This window comes from Hetaerina americana, unplaced genomic scaffold, assembly GCF_022747635.1.
Source record: "Hetaerina americana unplaced genomic scaffold, ioHetAmer1.1.p SCAF_41, whole genome shotgun sequence".
Classification (NCBI taxonomy): Eukaryota; Metazoa; Arthropoda; class Insecta; order Odonata; family Calopterygidae; genus Hetaerina; species Hetaerina americana.
Genome location: NW_027286997.1, coordinates 1358083 through 1379149, shown reverse-complemented (window position 1 = coordinate 1379149; position 21067 = coordinate 1358083). Strand labels below are relative to the sequence as shown.

The 21067-nt window shown below is 41.9% G+C and overlaps 2 protein-coding genes across 2 annotated transcripts in view; one reads left to right on the top strand and one right to left on the bottom strand.

Moving 5' to 3' along the window:
* The first annotated feature begins 16 nt into the window (after nt 1-16).
* Nucleotides 17-6431, top strand: Polr1F (RNA polymerase I subunit F). The gene is made up of 5 exons (XM_071591056.1): nt 17-492; nt 599-741; nt 897-1107; nt 4702-5509; nt 6207-6431. The coding sequence occupies exons 1-5, from the start codon at nt 308-310 to the stop codon at nt 6429-6431; spliced, it is 1572 nt and encodes a 523-aa protein (XP_071447157.1). The 5' UTR covers nt 17-307.
* Nucleotides 6432-8722: 2291 nt separating this feature from the next.
* Nucleotides 8723-21067, bottom strand: part of cyc (basic helix-loop-helix ARNT-like protein cyc) — a 120488-nt gene continuing 108143 nt past the window's right edge. The window contains exons 16-17 of the mRNA XM_071591096.1: nt 9388-9653; nt 8723-9022 (exon numbers count right to left, since the gene is read on the bottom strand). Of these exons, the coding sequence (XP_071447197.1) occupies nt 9472-9653 (182 nt within the window). The 3' untranslated portion in view covers nt 8723-9022; nt 9388-9471. The remainder of the gene's footprint in view (nt 9023-9387; nt 9654-21067) is intronic.

The following is a 21067-nucleotide window of genomic DNA, read 5'->3' as shown; positions in this document are numbered from 1 at the left end:
CTTGGTGCAATCGTCATGAAAAATAGTTAGCGTTCAACAGTCACACGACTAGGGCCGGGTATCAGTTTAGCCCGGCTTGTGCGGTTAGTGTGCATGAGTTGTTTTCGATTTTGTAAGTATGGTTGGTTACAAGAGTGTGAAAATCAATCTAATCTCAAGGGTTTAGTGTTCGAGCAGTTCTGTATCGTTGTGGCTCTAATTGCACGCAATTGGTTACGCGTAAAGTGAGTTCCGCTGCTTGTTCTAGTTGCTAGACTTTTATCTGTAACTATTTTCGTAGATCGTGGTCTTTGCAAACTACTTCATAATGCAGGATACAGTTGATATTAGATTTTCTAAAAGCGAACTGAATTCGTTGGCTAAAACAAAGGGTACGTGTGTGACGCTCGAAAAGAAAACCCGTGTTGTTTTTCTGCTGCCGTCGCAACTGTCGGATATTAAGAGTGGTATTAGAGAAAACTTGGATTCTAATCTTTTGAAATACGATTATGAGTAAGTTTTTATGGGTTATACATCCCGCTTCGGTCTACTTGTCATCTAGTAAATATTTCTCGTTATCTTTTATGGACTTAAAACTTAAAAATAATTTTGTCTTTAGGACCAAGGCTATTATGATTGGGTATGAAAAAATAAAAATTTTAAGCAAATATGGCTCAATTTGCTATGGTTACAGCAAAATTGCATTGCGAATTGAAGCTAATTTGTACCTGTTCAAGCCGGCAGTTGGAAGAGTACTCGAAGGTAAGGTTTTATATAAAGAAGGCTGTTGTGCTGTGTTAAGTTTGTACTTATTAACCGTGGGCGAGGGCTCGAAAAAATAAATTGCATTCTTATTTGTGTGAAATGTAATAAGCTGTGAAATTCATAAACATTTCATTTTTTAACCTACATTCTAGGTGTTGTGTGTAAACAAAGTGGACGGCACCTTGGATGTTTGGTCCACAAAGGCTTCAATGTGTCAATTCCTCTCGAAGATGACAATGGATACGCTTGTGGATGGGATTTCACCATTGGACAGGGTGTAAAATTCACTGTGATCAAGCTGGATCTGACCTCGGGTCCATTGCCGTACATTTTAGGCCAGCTGTATGTTGATGGAGTTGACTGGTATGTTTGCATCGGCAAGTGTTTGTTCGTGGAACTTTGTGTCAAATTTTATTCTTAATCCCCTTCTAGATGCTATCTAAATGTATGTGGTTTCATGTTGTGATATAAGCACATTCATTGATTTGTTTTTTGTTGCGTGCATTCTTTCTCAATCATTGCTGATAGTGAAAACATATTCAAGATCACATTAGTGACCATCGTGCAAAGGACGTGCAATTGCAAGTACCTTATTCTATCTTTTCGGTGGACAAAAAAATATCAAAATGTGTTAGTCTTATTTTACTCATATAATATATTTAATTTGGTAAATATACATCATCTGCCAAACTGATTAAAGTATATCTCAACAAATCTATTACTCAATTTATCAAACATTTGTGCCAGAAGGGAATGTATTGGAGGAGGAGGATGCGGATGGTTAACACACATTGATTTTAAATAAACTACAAACCAATCGTATAATTTTATTTTACGCAATAGCTTTACGTGTGTCGATATTTAGGGATGTACTTATACAGAGGCAATGTGGTACTCATTGTTCAAACTTAGAATTTGCAAAACTAAGTATTCTCATTTTAATATAACGAAAGCCTGTGTTGTGTCTTGGTTCCCCCTGTCCTCACCCATTAATTAATTCACTTTCCAGCTGGGGAATGCTGATGTGAGCATATCCCCTGAATCTGCCGAAGGGTAGTGGGGGAATGGAGGCTCACGTTGATGTTTAAACCTCCTTCTTTGATAGATCCTGCTTCCTTGTGCTTAGGTTACTTATAGTTTAAACAAGAATGTGCATTGGCAGTATGAAGGAGGGAGGTTACAACTAAATATAAAAGGAAAATGCAATTAAAACGGAAAAATAAAAGGAGAGAAATACCACAGATGTTGTCTATGCTATGTTTTTCATAGAAAATGTTATGAGAACTGTAAGGCTGAACAAAACTTAATCTATGAATTCCTTAGTCATAGTGTATAGGCATAATAGTCAAGCGGGTAAAATACTGGGCTGCTGACTGAAAGGTGCGGGGATCGAGATGGTGCGGGGGCTAACGTACTGGCTTCCCACCCTGAGGGCGCGGGTTCAAATCCCGGCGGTGTTGAATATTTTTCAGAGGTATCTCGATCCCTACTTGAGGTGCTTTGTGGAGGGCACTTTGAGTGAGTACGCCGTCCGTCGGATGGGACGTTAAACTGCGGACCCCTTGGCGCCTTTCGTAAAGAGCAGGCTAATGCCGACGCCGGGTTTCTCTCCACCCTTCATCCTTTCCTGTCCATCCCCTATGGCGCAAATGACCTTAGCTGTCGGTCGCCTCCCCTTAAAACTACTACTACTGAAAGGTGCAGGTTCGATTCTGGTTGATGCCCCTGGGAGCCTCATCTTCCTAATGCTTTCTTTTATGCATGAGTGTTGCTTGGTTTAGAAGTGACCCAGCTGCCCCCCTTGCCCTGATGTGTGAATTTCGCAGGCCAGCAGAGCTCTTCCTCCAACTATGAAACCATACCCCAAGTTGATTACTTTCTTTTTCATTCATATTCAGACAATATTGTATACATGTATTTCATGTTATCATTACAAGTTATGGAGCAATTAGTGACAACATTGCTCTTATTGATTGACTAAATGATATTTTATGCATAGGTGAGTATGAAAGTATTTCTGCCCTTCTCTCCATTGCTTATTTTTTAGATGTTTACAGGTACATCTTATGATAGTGGGATCTCATGATCTCAAGAGAGTCTAGCTGGGGAAATTTCCTTTCCAGGTGTAAAATTCCCCAAGAAATATTGCTATTATGACCGTTATCCACTTAGCAAAATTTGAATTTGAATTCCTGTGCTTGAAATGGGCCATGTATTCTTCTAGTCTCTCCTTAAACACTCTGCCAGTCTGCCCGATGTATGTATTCAGCTAAGCACTCACACTTGAGTTTATATACTCTATGTACTCCTCTCCAACATTGGAATTATGTCTTTAGACTTAGAGAGGAGATTCCTTAGGTTGCAATTGTTGTAGAAAGTGGTTCTAATATTGAGACTCGGAAGAGTCGAGGTGGATCGGAGGGACAAATTAATCAAGAAAAGGAATTTCCTCCATTTATCTGGATGGTCACATTTGGTGCTGGTCCAATAAATGAATCTGAATCCATTTTTTGCCACAGTAGTGGTACATTTTGGGGAGGGGACCAGCATTTGAAGGTCATTTGCACCATTAGGGATGGATGGGAAAGGAGGGAGGAAGGGTGAAGAGAAACCCGGCGTCGGCATTAGACTACTCTTAATGAAAGTTGCCAAGGGGTAACACAGTTTACCGCCCCATCCAATGGATGGCGTGCTCACTCGAGTGCTCTCCACGTAGCATCACGAGGAGGGATTGGGGTTCCTCTGAAAAAGATCTGCGGTATTCAGGATTTGAACCTGGGCCATCTGGGTGGGAAGCCAATACGCTAGCCACTGTGCCATCCCGATCCCCTTCCCCCATTTTTTCCCCATAGGGCTTATCATTTGGGCTTGGTAGCGATTGCTAATCTTAATTTGTTTTACAATGGTTAAATCTTTGAGAAAATTGGCATTGGACATGAGAATTGTAAGTAAACAGTGGTGCATGGAATGGAGGGTTAAACGTTTTTGTGAGAAATGATGTCTGGATGATGATAAATAATGACTTGGTCAGTTGATGGACCCCCTAATATCTTTTTCCATTGTGAGCTCAGTTCAGCAAATTTTTTTAGGAAGATTTGAAGATGAAGGGCCTCTGCAGAATTCATTCCTCGGCTCCTGATTGAACAGTAGAAGGAGAATTGCATTGAAACTTGTCAAGCATTGAAAGACCATCTCCAAAATGACCCAGATTTTTTCCTAAGGTTGTTACTGGTGATGAGTCATGGTGCTTTGGTTACGACCCTAAACCAAACAACATTCAAGGCAGTAGAACATGTCATTGTCGCTTGGGCCATGGATTTTTCACCATGACAATGCCCCGGCTCATACAGCCATTTCAGTGTGCCAAAAACAATACAACCCCCTTGCCCCACACCCCTTACTCACCTGATGTCACTCCATGCGTTTTCTTCTCGTTTCCTTGAATTAAGAAGGGCATGAAAGGACAGCATTTTGATGATGTGGAAGCGATAAAGAAAAAAATGGAGCAGGAGCTGTTGGCCATCAAAAAAGATGAGTGTCAAAAATGTTTCCACGGATGGAATTACAGATTGGACAAACGCATTAAATGTAATGGAGATTACTTTGAAAGGTGATAAGCTTGTTTTGTAAAAAAAATAAATACATTGCTTTAAAAAAATTCCTCTTATTTTTGGGTATCCCCTCATAATCTTCGGGCTTCTCCCTTCAGAATTATTGGTGCACACTTTGATTTCAGAGCCAAATTCCATCCAGTTGTTTTTCTCCAGGAGTGCTTGCATGCATGGGAAACCTTATCCATGTAATTATCAGTCTCTGGGTACTTGGGCAGCTGCCTTGATCCATCATGCATCACTTCTTGTGTCATTTGTGCCTCTTGTCAAGCATACTGAGTACCTTTACTGTTCACTTATTTTTTGGTGGGCTCGGTGACTTGAATCACATTGGCCTCTGTTGCAGTGGGGTTGAGAGCAGGGCGAGGGACTGGGAACAGATGGGGAGCAAGATCCGAGCGGAAGGTGGTGGTAATGGTGTCGTGGACAGCAGAGCGGAGGACGAGGATGGCCACGGAGGAACCGTCCCCTCTCCGTCCCAGCAGCAGGCGTCGGGGCGGGAGGAGGTGGCGTGGAACACGGGGGCACCACCTGAGCAGCAGCAGGGGGAGGAGGAGGGTGATGGGCGCAACTCCCTGATTAGCCAGCTGCTGAGGACAGTGGAAAGGTCAATAACCGAGACTCCCAAGAAGGTCAAGCCAAAGAGGGCAGCTTCCCTGGACCCCCAGTCCCTGGGCAGCAAGGGGCCCAAGACGCTGCCAGGCATCGTGCTCCTCCCTCCTCCCCTGGCTGAGCAGTTGCCAGGGACGCCCTCGAGGGGAAAGGGGGGAGGGGGGCAGCAGAGAAGGGGCAAGAAGGGGGGCGGGGGGAGCGAGGAGGGCGACACGGGGAGCATCATCGATCGGCTGCTTGCGCTAAGCCGGAGAGAAGTGCTGGGGGTGGTGGAGTCTCGGAAGGGCCGGAAGAGAAGGGCAGAGGACGGGTGTGCAGAGGAGGGTTCGGGAAGGAAGCTCCCAAGGAAGTCTGCTGAGGAGCAGCATGGTGCGACAGCACAGGTGGGGAAGCATGGAGGTGAACTCCATGGTGGCAAGCACCCTCAGACCGTGGAGCCAAACGGAGGAGTGCAGTGGGGAGGCACGGCGGCACCTGGTGAGAAGTCGGAGTCTCCCAAAACTCATGAACCCTCTCGGTTGAAAGTGGGTGAGGGGGAGGCAGTGAGTGGCAGATCCATCTCAGGGTTCCCCACGCCAGAGTTGTTGGCGACAAAGCCGCTGCCTTCGAAAGCAAAAAGGAAATCCCTTCCAATCAAATTAGAGACCTTTAAACAAGAGAAATGAATATGCTCCGCTCTTTTTATACTATTCTACTTACAGTCCTGTCTTTTTCACCTTAAAACCCTGTAGTCTTGAATCTCCTAATACAGTTTAAGGTTGCACTTAAATCTCCCTATGCAGTGAAACAGAGGAAGCTTATTGCTATTGGGTTTTGTACTTGAATTGCAAACAATAAGGCATTGTATTATGCTATTTTTTATTCCTCAGTGATAAATCTGTTGACACATCAAATAAGTCTTAATTTCTTTCAAAAAACCTGAACTAAAGAGTTAAATGATAAAGGGTTGTTTAAAAGTCAAGAATTTCAATCAAAAGGTGTATCTTTTCCAGCTTGTTTTAGAATGATGTTTGCCATTGTTGGGAGTTGAAAAATGACAAATGGGGAAAACCGATACGTATTCCCTATTGCAGTGTCAATGAAAGATTCCATTCCAAGCAATAAAAACATAATGAGACTGGTATCAGTACTTGGTAGCATCTCCAGATGCAATGGTCTTCAGGTGAAACATCAGGCGTAATTAAATCTCTTTCTCACTTGGTTTGCTCAAGTCTCTCAAATCTAAATTCTTACATTCAGCACGGACGGACATGTACAGTTGTCAATCACTTGCTCTTGTACTTCATCTCTAATTTTCCCTCGAGTGTTAATGTTGCAGTTGGAATAATGTTGCAGATGGCTGTGACAGGAGTGCCACCTTTAAATCTCTCGGCAGTCAACCTGCATGAAGCCAAAGCGTCTGTTGGTTTGGAGGAAACACAGGAAGAGCTGTGCTTTCACAAGCAATGCGGGGGTTGCCAGTAGAACATGGAGAAGAGGATGCATGGTGTGATCGACTTTGCTTTTAGAATGGACACATTTGACAGCGTCATTAATGTGGGCAGTCTGGAATTTCTCATATTACAAGGTCTGTCCCAAAAGTAGTGGGACTGAGTCAATTAAAAAGAATTTATTGCTAGAATTGATCTCAAAAGTCTTCAAAGTAGCGCCCTTGTGCATCTATGCACCACGGCTGCCAGCGGGTTTTCCCAGTAGGCTTTCTCGAAGGCAGGGCCCGGAATGCTGCTAAGCTTCCTCATCACGGCCTGATGTAATGCTTCCACCGAGCTGTGGTGATGGCTTTTCACATGGATTTGAGGCTAGGGAAGGGAAGAAGTGCGCCGGTAGGGCAATGCCATGGCTGGAGGGTGGCTGATGCATGGTCGAGAAGCTCTCGGCAGATCTGCGTACAAGTTTCCTTTTGTTTGTCCGAGAGCACTTGCGGCACCAACTTCGCACACACCTTTCTCATGCCCATGTCTTCGGTCGCGAGTCGATGCACATCACTTTTAGGGATACCTAGTTCATCAAAAACCATGCGAACACTTAATCTGCGATCCCTGTCCAACAAAGTGTTCAGTCTTGCGTGATTTTCATCACTTAATGAGGCCAAAGGTCATCCTGTACGTCCGGTATCTTCAACATCTTCTCCACCCTCCTGAGCCCAACTTGTGCCTCTCAAAAACACCTGTTCCACCCTTGGCATTATCGCCATAAGCTGCATTGAGTATTTCATGAGTCCTTATGTCCTGATTTTGCTTAGTTTCATAGGGAATTTGATGATGTAGTGCTCTTCCAATTACCAGTTCATGACGAAGTGTAACAAGATCACGTTATAGAGGTTTCACAAATGAACGACCTGCACTCCACAAAGGCTGGGAGCCAACTATCGCTGGCCTCCAGCCTTTCCTGAGACTCCCCTCCCTCAAAACCCAGCCAGAGAAACCCCCGCCCGTCCATCCATCCATCTATCTGGGGAAAAAATAGGTCTACTACTTTTGGGACAGACCTCATATAATTGAGCTTAATCCTTTGTTTGTGAATTTTGATGAAGCTTCGCAAAATATTGTTGTTACAAGCGTTTGAACATATTGAAGGAGGTTAGGTCAGACGTGAAAGATGAAGAACATATGTGATACATGCATGAAGTTCAAAAGCAAGGCCAGGAATGTTTGAGAGTTTCTGCAATGATCTTGAGGAAGGTAGGCTGTTGTCAACTGTGCTGTTTGTTCTCCATGTGGGGAAGGGGCCGTGGGACGCTGGTGTGGGAGTGAATGTGGATCGAGCAGTTGCAGATGGTGGAATGACTTACTCTTGTCAAGCGATAGTAATATTTTGCCTTGATCCCAAGCTGGAACTATTGACTCTCCCTTGATTGATATATTTTGAAGAAAAATAGGTGAGACTAGCTAGAAAGTTGACTTTCCTAATAATTAGCCCTGAATTATAACTTGAAAGGATCAATTTTTTTTCTAAATGAATCCCAGCAAGGGAACAATTGGAAGAGCAAGGTTCAACACCCATGCTGAGGGTGGACTCCGGTGGATCTCTGCTTTGATATGGGCTGCAGGAGGCCTCTAACAGGAGAACATCTTCTAAGTCGAACCCCTATTTGAAGAAAGACTTCTTTACTCTGTGCCTCTCCCATTGAACTTCTATGCAGTTAAAATATATATTCTTGCTCGTGATTAAACTCTTAACCCCTGAAAGAAAACAATGAATTCTGTGCATTGTAGGTGATGGGCTTGTTCTTATCCTTAGATAAACTGAATTCCAAACAATTCAAAAGATGAATATAATCAGATGAGCTGAATATGTTTGAACCTGGCTGTAGTTTTAATGCATATTTCTTATTTTAAATTTCCCTAATTTGGGAAAGAATAATTATCCCTGGCCTATATTCAATCACCCTTGGAGTTAAAAGAAACTATGATATCTTGTTTTTAATTTGGAATAAAACAGGAAAATGGTCATCTGTAAGAAGTGATAGTCTGGATGGATTAATCATAAAATGTTATCACCATTGTGTTTGATGGCTCCTGTTTTGCAGTTTCCACATTCAATTCATAAATTAAAAAGTAGCATATTGAGTGCCATCGGAGTATCTGTCCAGACATCCAACTGACGGATGGACAGACCAGTGGATTGGAAATACATGGATTGACAATTTGAAATAATAATAGCCTTATTTGTTTTGTGTACATGATAAAATTAGGAGAGCCAAGAAGACATTGGATTATACAAAATAAGTACATATTATTGATTTACCCAATATGTCGGATGCATACACTATTTATTATGTGTTGTGTATTTATTATCTATTTTGAACAACTAGCTAATCTAGGCTAGACTAGTGAAGAGTGAAATTTGCCTCTGGCTGAAAGTACTTTATTCAAATTCTTCCACAAATAAACATCTCAAAAGGAAAATATACTATTTCTGAGCATTCTGAAGTGTACATATGCAAGTGGGAGCTCAGTTAAACATTCAAATTTCACAGCCGCTATACATTGGACTTCTTCCTGATTAGTAGATTCCCATCGTACGTACACACCCAGTCCAACTGTCACCTCACTCTGAAATTCAAATGAAAAGGGAGTTTTAACTATGAGTGGCATCTCCAGTGTTGCCATGATTACACTTATAATTTTAGTTGATGATTGAAACCATGTGGTTTGATTAGATTTTCAGTAATGACTACATCTCCTCCAGCAGAAAGTTGACTTTTCTGCATTGCATTTCTCACTCATGGCATGGATGATGAAAAATCTGTCCATGCTCCATTGATTTATTACTAGGCAAACATCCATTGGATTGCCCATGTTGATGTAACAAATATTCCTGCTTATCTAAATGTTTTACATAATAACCAAACAACAATATTCCTTCAGAAGGCATTTTCACTTTGTTAATTTGCATAAATATATGCAGTTGTACACACCTACTTATGGAGAGAATGGCTTTTCCACGAGCCCATGTCATTAGCACCGTAAGAGAGCAGGGTGGCCGAGGGAGAGGGTGATTTTCACGGGAGGGGCCAAGGGAGGCCAGAGAAGTCCACGGGTCCCCCCAGGCCGGCATCAGCCTCCAGCAGTGACATGATGACGGCCATGGCTGCTTCATCGTTCCCATCTGTGGAAGCAGCGGCATCGTGAGGTGACTCGGGCAGCATCGGTGTCCCAGCTATCATGTCCATCATTTCATCATCTGCGCCACACACAAAACAAGGCTCAATGGAGAAATCAACATCTGGAGGACACCTGGCCTAAACCTGCCACTGACAACATTGTCATTCCACTACTTACCACTACAGTATTTTTACACAAATGTTATTTCTTATTTAGCTTTGTCATTTCATTTTTACTGACAAATTAAAAGTGCTGTAGATATGTTACAGTGGAACCTTGCGCAATGAGCACATAGCATAATGTGTAATTTACATTATGAGCAAAATATATATTTTTTAAATTACTCGCTTAATGGGCAATATTTTTCATAATGAGTGAAAGAAGGAAAGTCCCAGGTTGGTAGTGTGTCTGCTGCTTCAGTTTGTGTCTAACTCTCGTTCCGCTAGCGTCTTTGGTAATAGCATATAGTTGTTTTTTTTGTGCAAAATTTAATAACCCTTGCAAAAATGTCCTAGGAGAAAGGCGGCCACAAGAAGACCATAAAAGCCATAAGAGCATAAAAATAGCCAAATAAATGATAGGTATATTCATTGAAAAGTGAGGTTACTGAATGGCTGATTCAGCATATGCAAATACAATCAATCAACATCAATGATTTCTTTTATCCTCAAGGACAAGATTTAGGAGATAGGTGCTTCACTGGGAGTGACAAGAATATCTATGCAATAGTTATGTTTTCTTGGCAATGTTGAAAGGTTGTTTTCCATATGGATCCACGAAAACCAATTGCAATGTGACACTTAATGAGAATCTTAAAAGAAAGAAAAATTTTTGAGACAGGGAAAGTGATTTTTGCCAACCTCGCTGAGAAGGCACCAGGATCATCTCTGACCGAAAAAGTAGTACAAGTATTTCAGGGAAGCTGTCAGTGATTCAGAGTTGAAGAGAAGAATCAGAATCCCCAACATTGTGAGGCACGGAGAGGCAGCAAGTTCCGGCACAGAGGCAGGAGGGAACTGCATTGGTGACATGAAGAAGCTTATAGATTCTGCTGCACCAGGTTTTAATTGTGATGAAATGGGTCCCTGGAAAACAATGCCAAAGCGAACCCATATAACAGCAGAGGAGAGTGTATTGACTGGCCAATGAAAGACCATCTCACCCTGCTATTTAGTGCCAATGCAAGCGTTGATATGAAAATTGAACTGCTGCTTGTTTACCTTTCAAAAACCACGTGAGTCTTCAATGGAGTATGAAGCCCAGAACAGCAGGCGAAATATGATTTGTTTTCTGGAAATTGAGTTTGCATTCCAGGTTGGTTCATTCCGTGATGGGAGAAAAGATGAAGATGATTCATGATGCTAAGCAAAGTACGAGGGTCATCCGGAAAGTAGTACCCGTTCGTGAAATAAAAAGACAAAAGTAAATATTAACAAACATAAAAAAATTTATTTGAAAGAGGATACTTTAAACTACTTCTCAACATAATCTCCAAGCAAATTAAGGCATTTGTCATAACGTGTGACAAGTTTCTGTATTCCTGCTGCATAGTCCTTCGCCGCCAGCTCATTGAGATACGCGAGGGACCCATCTTGCACAAATTTTTGCATAATGCAGATGGTGTTTAACAATTTCATGAACAATTGTTCGAGAAACATTGGGAAAATGCTCACAGATGTCATCAATTGTGACGCGCCGATCGTTCCTCACGAATTCGTCAACTGAGCTCACCAGTTGGTCTGTAATGACAGACGGTCTCCCCGAACGCTCATCGTCGTGTGTGTTCCCCCTCCCCATGTTGAAGTTGCGACACCACCGCCGAACAGACGACTCGTCCATTACATTGTCTCCATACACCTCCTTTAATTGGCGATGAATATCACATGGGCGAACGTTTCTTGCATTGAGGAATTTAATCACTGCCCTCACTTCACAACTGGCGGCGTTCTCAATTTTTTTAAACATTGTAAACAATCACAGAAACAACACAGGCAATGCTAGCGTCACGCAACTTGGCTCAGAGAAGGCAGACAAGCCACTGAAGCTATCTGACCTCGTCCAGCGGCTACTCGCGTCGTCAGCACTTCATGCGGCACGAACGGGTACTACTTTCCGGATGACCCTCGTATGTATAATTTTCTTTGAATAAACCAGGTACATAATTATTTATTTTTGCATGGCATGCATCATGGCATTTTACATTAATGTATATGGGAAAAATTGTTCTGCTCAATGAACATTTTGCATTAAAACTAAGATTATGGAATGAATTATACTCATCATGCTAGGTTCCACTGTACTTAGGGTTATAATCTTTCATGGCTTAGGGAATAGATGTGCTCACTAACAGAGGGCCCAGCAAAGATATCACTCACACTCGGCAAGGTGGCCATGTCCATGCTAAGTAGTGATTTTTATCAGATCCAAGCCAGTGGCCATCATTGGAAATATTATGAAATGCATATATTGTAATGGTTCTCTGCATGCCTGTCTGTGTCTCCCCACATGGCACACCCTCAGCCACCATTAACTTCCTCAAAAGGGGTCCTGGGATGTTGTCATGCCTGAATTCCCCCGTTTTCATGCATGTATGATGCTCATTAGGATAATTCGCTAGTGTCTTCCAAAAGTGCATTTTGCCCATATTTAATAACAGGCTTCTCAAGCGTTTGCTATTTCATTGAATTTCACCAAATCTTTGTAATGCAATGGAGTCTAATGTAACCGACCGTAAGGCACATGAATGTAAAAACATTTAACCAAGCCCTCACATTAAGAATGAAGGCCCAAAATCACATTGACCAACTCATCCTGATGCATAATTCAAGGCTCTGACTTGAGGATCAACTCGAGAAAGCGATTGGATGCCTCGCATGGATCTGCTGACTTTCCTGGTGTCCCTAGTGTTTCAACGCAATGACAGGTGCAGGGAATGCCCATTGGAAGTGGATGTTGTCGTCAGGGAAATGTGACTTCTTGGGGCCATCCACGAAATTCTCATTGATATTGGTGCACCACCCTTTGAGTCATTATGCCTCAGTAGAATACCTCAGCAACATTCCATATCTATTCACCGAGTGTAATTCTATCAACCAACAGGAGGCAATGCTACCTTGTATGCCTTCATTGAATTGGTGTCATTTTTGTTTTATTTAAATATATCCTATGTTAATATTAATTTGTGATGGCCTTATATTCTTAATCCAAAGGCAAATGTTTTATTTCCATGGATAATCTGTTTGTGACTATGCATAATAATAAGTTCTCCCCTCAAACACTCACCTCTGCGTGCCTATGTATGGAGATAGCCTCATGCAGAAGCGTGTTTAAAATAGTGGGTAAACAAAGAGTAAGGAGTATGATAAAATGTTGGAATAAATATAATCATTCTGCCACTGCCACTCATTGTGCAACATTTTTCACCCCTGTGCCTTCACTGAGGTACGTATTAATGGTAGACAATGGCATGCCGGGTTTAAATGGTTAAAGCCATTATTATGTTGGCTACCCTCCAAAACACTTTCAAAGTATGTTAACTCTTCTACCCGTTCTAGCGTGCAACCCATAAATTTAATATCTATCCCATCCTTCATGTTTCTTGCAAATCACAGTACATTCATTTCCTTATGGTTAATTCTCATGCCATGCCTATCACTCTGTTTTTGCCATATATGAGCTAAGTAATGATTGGGTGATTGACTGACTAAAGCTTATAGTGTCCCTGATATGAAGGTTCCCCACCTTCCTCCACTCTTACCATCGGCCCTTCCCATGCCTCCCTAACAATTTCCTCCACATATATATATTGAGAAGAACTGGTGAAAATCCCCATCTTAGTCCCCTGCCTCGCACTGCCCATCATGACTCTCCATTGGCTATCCGCACCTTTAATTGATTCTGCTTCTTCACTATGTTGAACCCCTTCCTCAATATATTCCAGGCATACAAATATGTCCTGGTTATACTCTTATGTTCCTTTCTATTCATGTTTAATCTGGCATCCCAGGTATATTTCCTTCTCTAAACCCAAACTCATTTCTCCTTAGCAACTGTTTGCCTCTTCTCCATCCTTCAGCTGATGATCCTTTTCTGTGTGCAAAATCAAACTTGTCGTATGGTCTTCATTTACTGCTGTTTTAACCTAATTTGGAAGGAAATCAATACTTGTCTAGCAATGTCTGCTGGCCACATTCTTTCATCTAAAACTCATATCCCGGCGGTGTTGAATATTTTTCAGAGGTATCTCGATCCCTACTAGAGGTGCTTTGTGGAGGGCACTTTGAGTGAGTACGCCGTCCGTCGGATGGGACGTTAAGCCGCGGACCCCTTGGCGCCTTTCGTAAAGAGTAGGCTAATGCCGACGCCGGGTTTCTCTCCACCCTTCATCCTTTCCTGTCCTTCCCCTATGGCGCAAATGACCTTAGCTGTCGGTCGCCTCCCCTCAAAACTACTAAAACTCATGAGTACTTCTGCAGAATTTTATCCATGCCCACAGTCTTCATAGATTTCATTTCCTATAAAGCCAATGGTGTCCGTGTTACCAAGTATGCCTGGACCTAAGTTATCCTCATTGACATCATGTTCCCTTTCTATATCAAAATTGATTGTTTCTGTTTCCAGAAAACTGTGAATTGATTACAGTATTCCTAAATCTGTGCCTAACCACAATGTAAAGTAACTTATATACCTGGATCTCCCGATATATTTTATGCAAATCTACATACATATAGTGTGGTGATTAAACTAGGCATTAGTTTTCATTAAGCTAGTCATCCAATAAAATTCATTTTAATTTTTCTTCATGAAGCTATTCCTTTTTCCTAAACCATACTCCCATACCTTCACCCGTCCCTTCACCGACCACATCATTCCAATCTCCATCACTATCAAGTGTTTTCTTCTGTATACATCATGGTTAATTTCATCTAGTCGATCATAATGAATATCTTTATTGATTTCTTCCCTGTATGACTGCTTGTCAGCATGCACACCTGAATCACTTTAATTCCTACTATTAAGATTCTGTCACCCACCTGTGTTGCATTCACTACCCTTCTTCCCTGTTTCCATTTCAGTACTATCAATACCCTACACTAATGCCCATCCACTATTTCATAAGTACTCTTTAGCAAGCACTAAAATAATCCCTGCTGCTTCATTTCACTCGATTAAGGCCTAAGATGTTGATATTTGATAAAGATGGTTCTTATGGATAAAATTTATGGGATTGATGTATCAAGGATCAATAAATATCATTCACAAAACTGTGGATAACCAATATGACCTTGATGTACCCAAAGTTATCACCATGTTAAAGTACCTTCTTCACCTCTATATTTATTTTATAACATAATTCCAATTTGGAAATGAATATCGCGGTCTTTTGTGTCGTAGTTCCAAAATACGGTAGGTCCACATTTTGTAAAAACTGAGAAAAAAGGAATCATGTGAAAGGTCAATTGCCCATGCCGTTGACAATAATGCCCATCATTTGTACCTAACTATTTCAAAGTGAGTGACCGTGTCAACAACTTTATGTATATGGTGTAGGGGATACTGTCTCAGGCATTACTCAGTGGAAGTCTTTCACACTAAGCTTAAGTGAAGGAAGGCTAAACCATGGTTCCATAGCAAGGCAACTGCATTAAATGACATTATGGGAAATACAGAGATGTGTGTGGGTGTGTATATATATATATATATATATATATATATATATATATATATATGTATACACATTCAAACGCGAAATCCCACCAGACGGCGAATAAATACTCATATATACAGAAACAGATGAATTGTATGAATTCTAACCCACTGTCCTTTCCTCTTGTGTATTGTCTATTTCTCCTTTAGTGGGTGAAACAGCCCCCTGACGCCATCTCTTGGCTAAAGAATCGGGGTGCTTGGCGACATATTAGACCCACGGATCTCAGGGTAAATTACGTTTCCTTGATAGCTCAAGTAGTTAAGAGCATCCGCCCGGCAAGTGGAAAGATCCGGTGTTCGAGTCCCGGTTGAGGAAATATTTTTACTCTTGTGATCCGTTCGATTCCGCCTTCCCCACCTCTATTGTGTTCGTCCTTTATATGTGTTCCTATCCCTTTTCCTTATCCCTTTTCCTTATATCTGTTTCTGTATATATGAGTATTTATTCGCCGCTTGGCGGGATTTCGTGTTTGAATGTGTATATATATATATATATATATATATATATATACACATATATATATTTTTTTTTTTCAAACACTAAAAACTGCAGAACGACAAACATTCATTCGCAAGGAAATATAAATAAGGAAAAGGGATAGGAACACATATTAGAGCTCCCAATGCCATCTCCTGTCCAAAGAATCTAGGCACTTGGTTGCATAAACCCCCTACAGGTTTCAGAATACATTACATTTCCTTGATAGCTCAAGTGGTTAGAGCATCAGCCCGGCAAGTTGAAAGATCCATGGTTAAAGTCCTGGTCAAGGAAATATTTTTGCATTTGTGATCCGCTCGATTCTGCCTTCCCCACCTCTCCTGTGTGTCATCTTTTATATGTGTTCCTATCCCTTTTCATTTTGTCCGCAGTTTTGCATATGTGTACAACTTCAATGTATTGGTAGCCATAAAGAGGATATGAACATATACAATGACCATTGTAGGGGGTGTAGAGGGTAAGTGGGGTGAAATGAGGAGGGGTGGTTGCGGGGGTCTGTACCCTTGGCTGGAAAATGCAAAGGATCAAAAAGCGCTCCTCAGGCAAAATCATACCCGAACACTCTGGCCATAATTTCCACCAGAAAACGGTGGTGCTTCACTCAATGGACCATTGGCTGTGCCACATCCCCATGTCAGATGCAAACAAAAAAAAGAGATATCAACCAACAAGAGGTACTCCACAAAATAAATATTGACGCTCTATACAAGAGAAGACTGACCCAAATTGCGGGGAATGAGATATACTCTGCTTCTAGCATACGAGGTCTGTTCAAAAAGTATAGCGAATTTTGTATTTTCGTGGGATACGTATATATAATTTTCGATATTTTTGTGACTTTATGTTGGTACTTATGTCTCTCACTTATGCCAAAAAGTTCGGTCATTTTGAATGTTCAGTTAATTGTTGACAGCTGTTTTGCTTGGACGTGGTTTAGCTTGTCTTCGATTTTTGCCTGTTCCAAAAAAATTGATCACAGAATCTGTATCAAATTCTGTGTGAAAAACGAAATTAAGTGCGCGGACGCATTCCGAATGTTGACTGTGGCATATGGAGAGGCTACCTTGGACCGAAGCAACATTTATCGGTGGTGCAAAATGTTTTCAGAGAGCCGAGAAGATGTGAACGACGAAGAGCGTGCCGGACGCCCGAGCACGTCAACAACAGACAAAAACATTGATGAAGTGAAGAAAATAATATTGGCTAATCGTCGAATCAACATTAGAGAAGTTGCTGAGGACCTAAACATATCGATTGGCTCGTGCCATTCGATTCTTACCAATGATTTGGGCATGCCACAAGTCGCCGCGAAATTCGTACCGAAATTGCTCAATTTGGACGAAATACAGCAACGCTATGAAAACATTGCTAATGAGGTGTTGGACTCTGTCCGCGATGACCCAAATATGCTCCAGAGGGTCATAACTGGTGACGAACCATGGGTTTATGGTTATGATGTTTAAACTGAAGCTCAATCAACCCAACGAAAGCTGCAGCACGAGCCAAGACCGAAAAAAGCGCGCCAAGTTCGATCGACTGTGAAAGTTTTACTTACAGTTTTCTTCGATTGCAGGGGCATGGTGCATCATGAGTTCTTGCCACGGGGTAGAACGGTAAATAGATAATACTACCCCCGAGTTATGCGCAATTTGCGCGAAGAAATCTGCTGCAAACGCCCGGATTTGGGGAAGAACAAAAATTGGCTTTTGCACCATGACAACGCCCCTGCTCACACATCGTTACTTGTGCGCAAATTTTTGGCCAAAAACAACCCAATAATGATGCCGCAGCCATTGTATCCCCCAGATCTGGCCCCCAGTGACTTATTCTTGTTCCCGAAACTGAAGAGCTCGTGAAAGGGCGACGCTACGCCATGATTGACGAGAAAAACACTGCATCGAATGAGGAGCTGATCAAGATCACATAAAATGATTTTTAGAAGTGCTTCGAGGATAGGAAGAAAAGTTGGCACAAGTGTATAATATCTAATGGGGATTACTTTGAAGGGGACAAAATAGATATTCATGAATTAATGAGTAATTATTGAAAAAACACAAAAGTCGCGATACTTTTTCAACAGGTCTTGTACACTACGACGGATAGAAATGGAACAGAGTTGGATCCACAAAGGAAGAGGAGAAGATAGAACAACAAAGCAGCGTATACCGGCTGAAATATTCCGTGTGGGGGGGTTCTCATTTCCCACCCAAGGGGACAGCCCCCTGCTACCACCTCTCCTCATTCCACCCCACTTACCCTCCCCCAGTTTACCTCCACACCTCCTCCAATGATTATTGCATATGTTTATATCTTCTCTATGACTACCAATGGATTGAAGTTGTAAGATCACCCAATTTTTTACCTCAGGTCTGTGAGTAGAAATAAGGGTGCGTGCACTTTAAATGAATATGGATCTTGTAGACCTTCCCTAACCAAGTGATTTCCAATCTTAACAGCAAAAATAACTATTGCGCATCAAATTAGGCAATAAAGCCTGGCTCTAGCCACCTAGCCGTGCATGCATGGCTATGGGAATGCATGGCGTGTATATGCTCTTCCTCCCTCTCTCTGCATGAATTTGAGAAATTCACACAATTTCACTTCAATTCCATAAAATATGAAGGTTGAGAACATTGCAAATTTTGGCGCCACTTGTTCACAAGCTTGGATCAAGATGTATGTGATAATTGGTGTGTTCCTGGTACACAATTGCACTGAAGTCTTTGAGGGTTTTCCATTGGGTCAGGGTGTCAGCAGCCAACATTTCAATGACCAACTCCATCATCGTCCCAAGTGTGTTGATGGAGTTAGTCATTGAAACATCGACAGCTGGCATCCTGAACCGGTGAAAAATCCTTGAAAACTTGGATTCAGATCCTTACCCAAGCTTAGCAGCAGTCACATGAGCACAGCCCACTCATTCTTCAAGAGTGAGTGATTCATTGGGAGAAACTGGACACCAATGTAGAGAGGGCGCTGTTTCTCCTTTTGGCAGTCAAGGGAAATGTCATGATTTCCCAATATAGTAGATTTTGAAATTTGGTTTCTCAGTGGAAATTTGCCTTTAATAATTTGGCTTGGGAGGAAGGCGATGACAATGGCTATGCTCATGTGAAAACACATTGGTAGAACTCCCCCTCCCCACTTTAGTTACAACCAAAATGAATTATCCACTTCTATTTTTTCTACAGGCTATCAATTAGGAGCGGAGGAGTCCCTCAGGTGACGAAGGCAATCGAGGCGGCGGTCAAAGGCACGAAGTGCTCTAGGCTGCAGGTTGTGGCCCATGTGGGCACCAACGACGTCACGGACCGTGGATCCGAGGAGGTCCTCCGTTCCCTTAGGGAACTGAGCTCCGAGGTGAAGCGCGTCCAGGGCGTCGAGGGGGTTCGGCTGGGACTAACGGTCTGCAGCATCGTTCCGAGGGAGGATCGCGGGTCTCTGGTTTGGAGCCGAGTGGAAGGCATAAACCAGAGACTATCGAGATTCTGCTCGGACATAGGAGCCTCCTTCGTCGACCTGAGACCAAACCTCCGATCTTGCAGGACTCCCCTTAACCGATCTGGGGTCCATTACACGGCGGAAGCGGCGAGTAAGGTAGCGGATAGGATACTCGACCACTGTAGGCCTTTTTTAGGATAGAGGGCAGGTCACTTAGTGGGTCAGTAACATCTGGGGATAGCGCGTATAATATTATTAACAAAAATATAAAAGTCACCGACAAAACTGGCATTGATTTAGAAAGACATGTGACACGCACTTCCCCACAAAGGCGTCCTAAATTACAGTCAGGCACAAATAAGGACGTTATTCAACATCAAAATAATTTAACTATACTTGTTATAAATTGCAGAAGCCTCAAGAACAAATCAGCGGATCTAGAACACATAATCCAAACTCATTCCGCTGATATAGTAATAGGCACAGAGAGTTGGCTGTGCAATGACATAAACGACCAAGAAATTTTCCCAATAGATTTCAAAGTTTACCGACACGATAGAGATACAAGACCCGGAGGAGGGGTTTTCGTGGCAGTTAAAAGTCATTTTGAAAGCAGACAAGTTTCATTTGAAAATAATAACATAGAAAGTGTTTGGTGCACCTTAATACGGACCAATCAACCCAACATAAATTTATGCTCTTTCTACAGACCTCCAGACTCAGATTTGAAAACACTTCACACCCTCAACGATCAAATTTACAATTTTACACGCAAATATAATAACAGCATAAACATAATTGGTGGCGACTTTAATCTCCCTGGTATAGATTGGGACAACAATATCGTTAAATCTGGGACCCGCGATCGCGAATCTTGCAATTCCATGATAAAATTGGTTCAAAGAAACTCCCTCCATCAAGCAGTACGCATGTCCACCCGTGGAAAGAACATATTGGATCTATTTCTTACAAACACGCCTGAACGTATTATTAGTGTATCAACTGATGAGGGCTTGAGTGACCATAGAGCAATTAATGTCCACTTGGACATAGAAATAAAAATGATTGTTAAACCAAAAAGAAAAATTTATAATTACCACAAAGCAGACTTTGAATCTTTTGCCAATCAATTAAACTCTTCACTACCCAAGTTCAAAACCCGCTTAAGTCATGTCAACGTGGAAGAAACTTGGACAGAATTTGTCAATATCATGCAAAAAGGAATCGTAGATTTCATACCTATAAAATACGTTAAAGCAAATCGCGACCCCAGGTGGTACAATAAAGACGTTAGAAAAGCCCTTCGAAAGCAGAGAATGCTACACTCTAGGGTAAAGAGGGCAGGCATGAACACATCATCCCCTGAGAATAAACAATTATGGGACACATATAGATCCTCTAAAATTGAAACCAAAACAAAATTACGTAGCGCTTTACTGGACTTTAAACGCAAAGTACTTTGCGAGCACTTGGACACTGACCCCAAAGCTTTCTGGTCATATGTTAGGGAAGTAAATGGGAGTAAACAAACCGTGGCTTGCTTAAGGGATTGTAGCAATATTATTCATACAGACAGTGAGGGTTAAGCTAACATCCTAAATTCATTCTTCCAAAGCGTTTTCTCGAATGATGTTGCCACCGCATATCTCCAAGAAACAATGCATACTCCACCCATGGAAAAAATAACAGTGGACCAACAAGGAATTCTAAAATTGCTTAACGAGATTAAACCCAACAAATCCCCGGGTCCCGAAAATATACCAGCTAGGGTGATAAAACATTTAGCTCCAAACATTGCCCCGTACCTTGAATTTATATTTAACAAATCCCTCACAGAGTGCAAA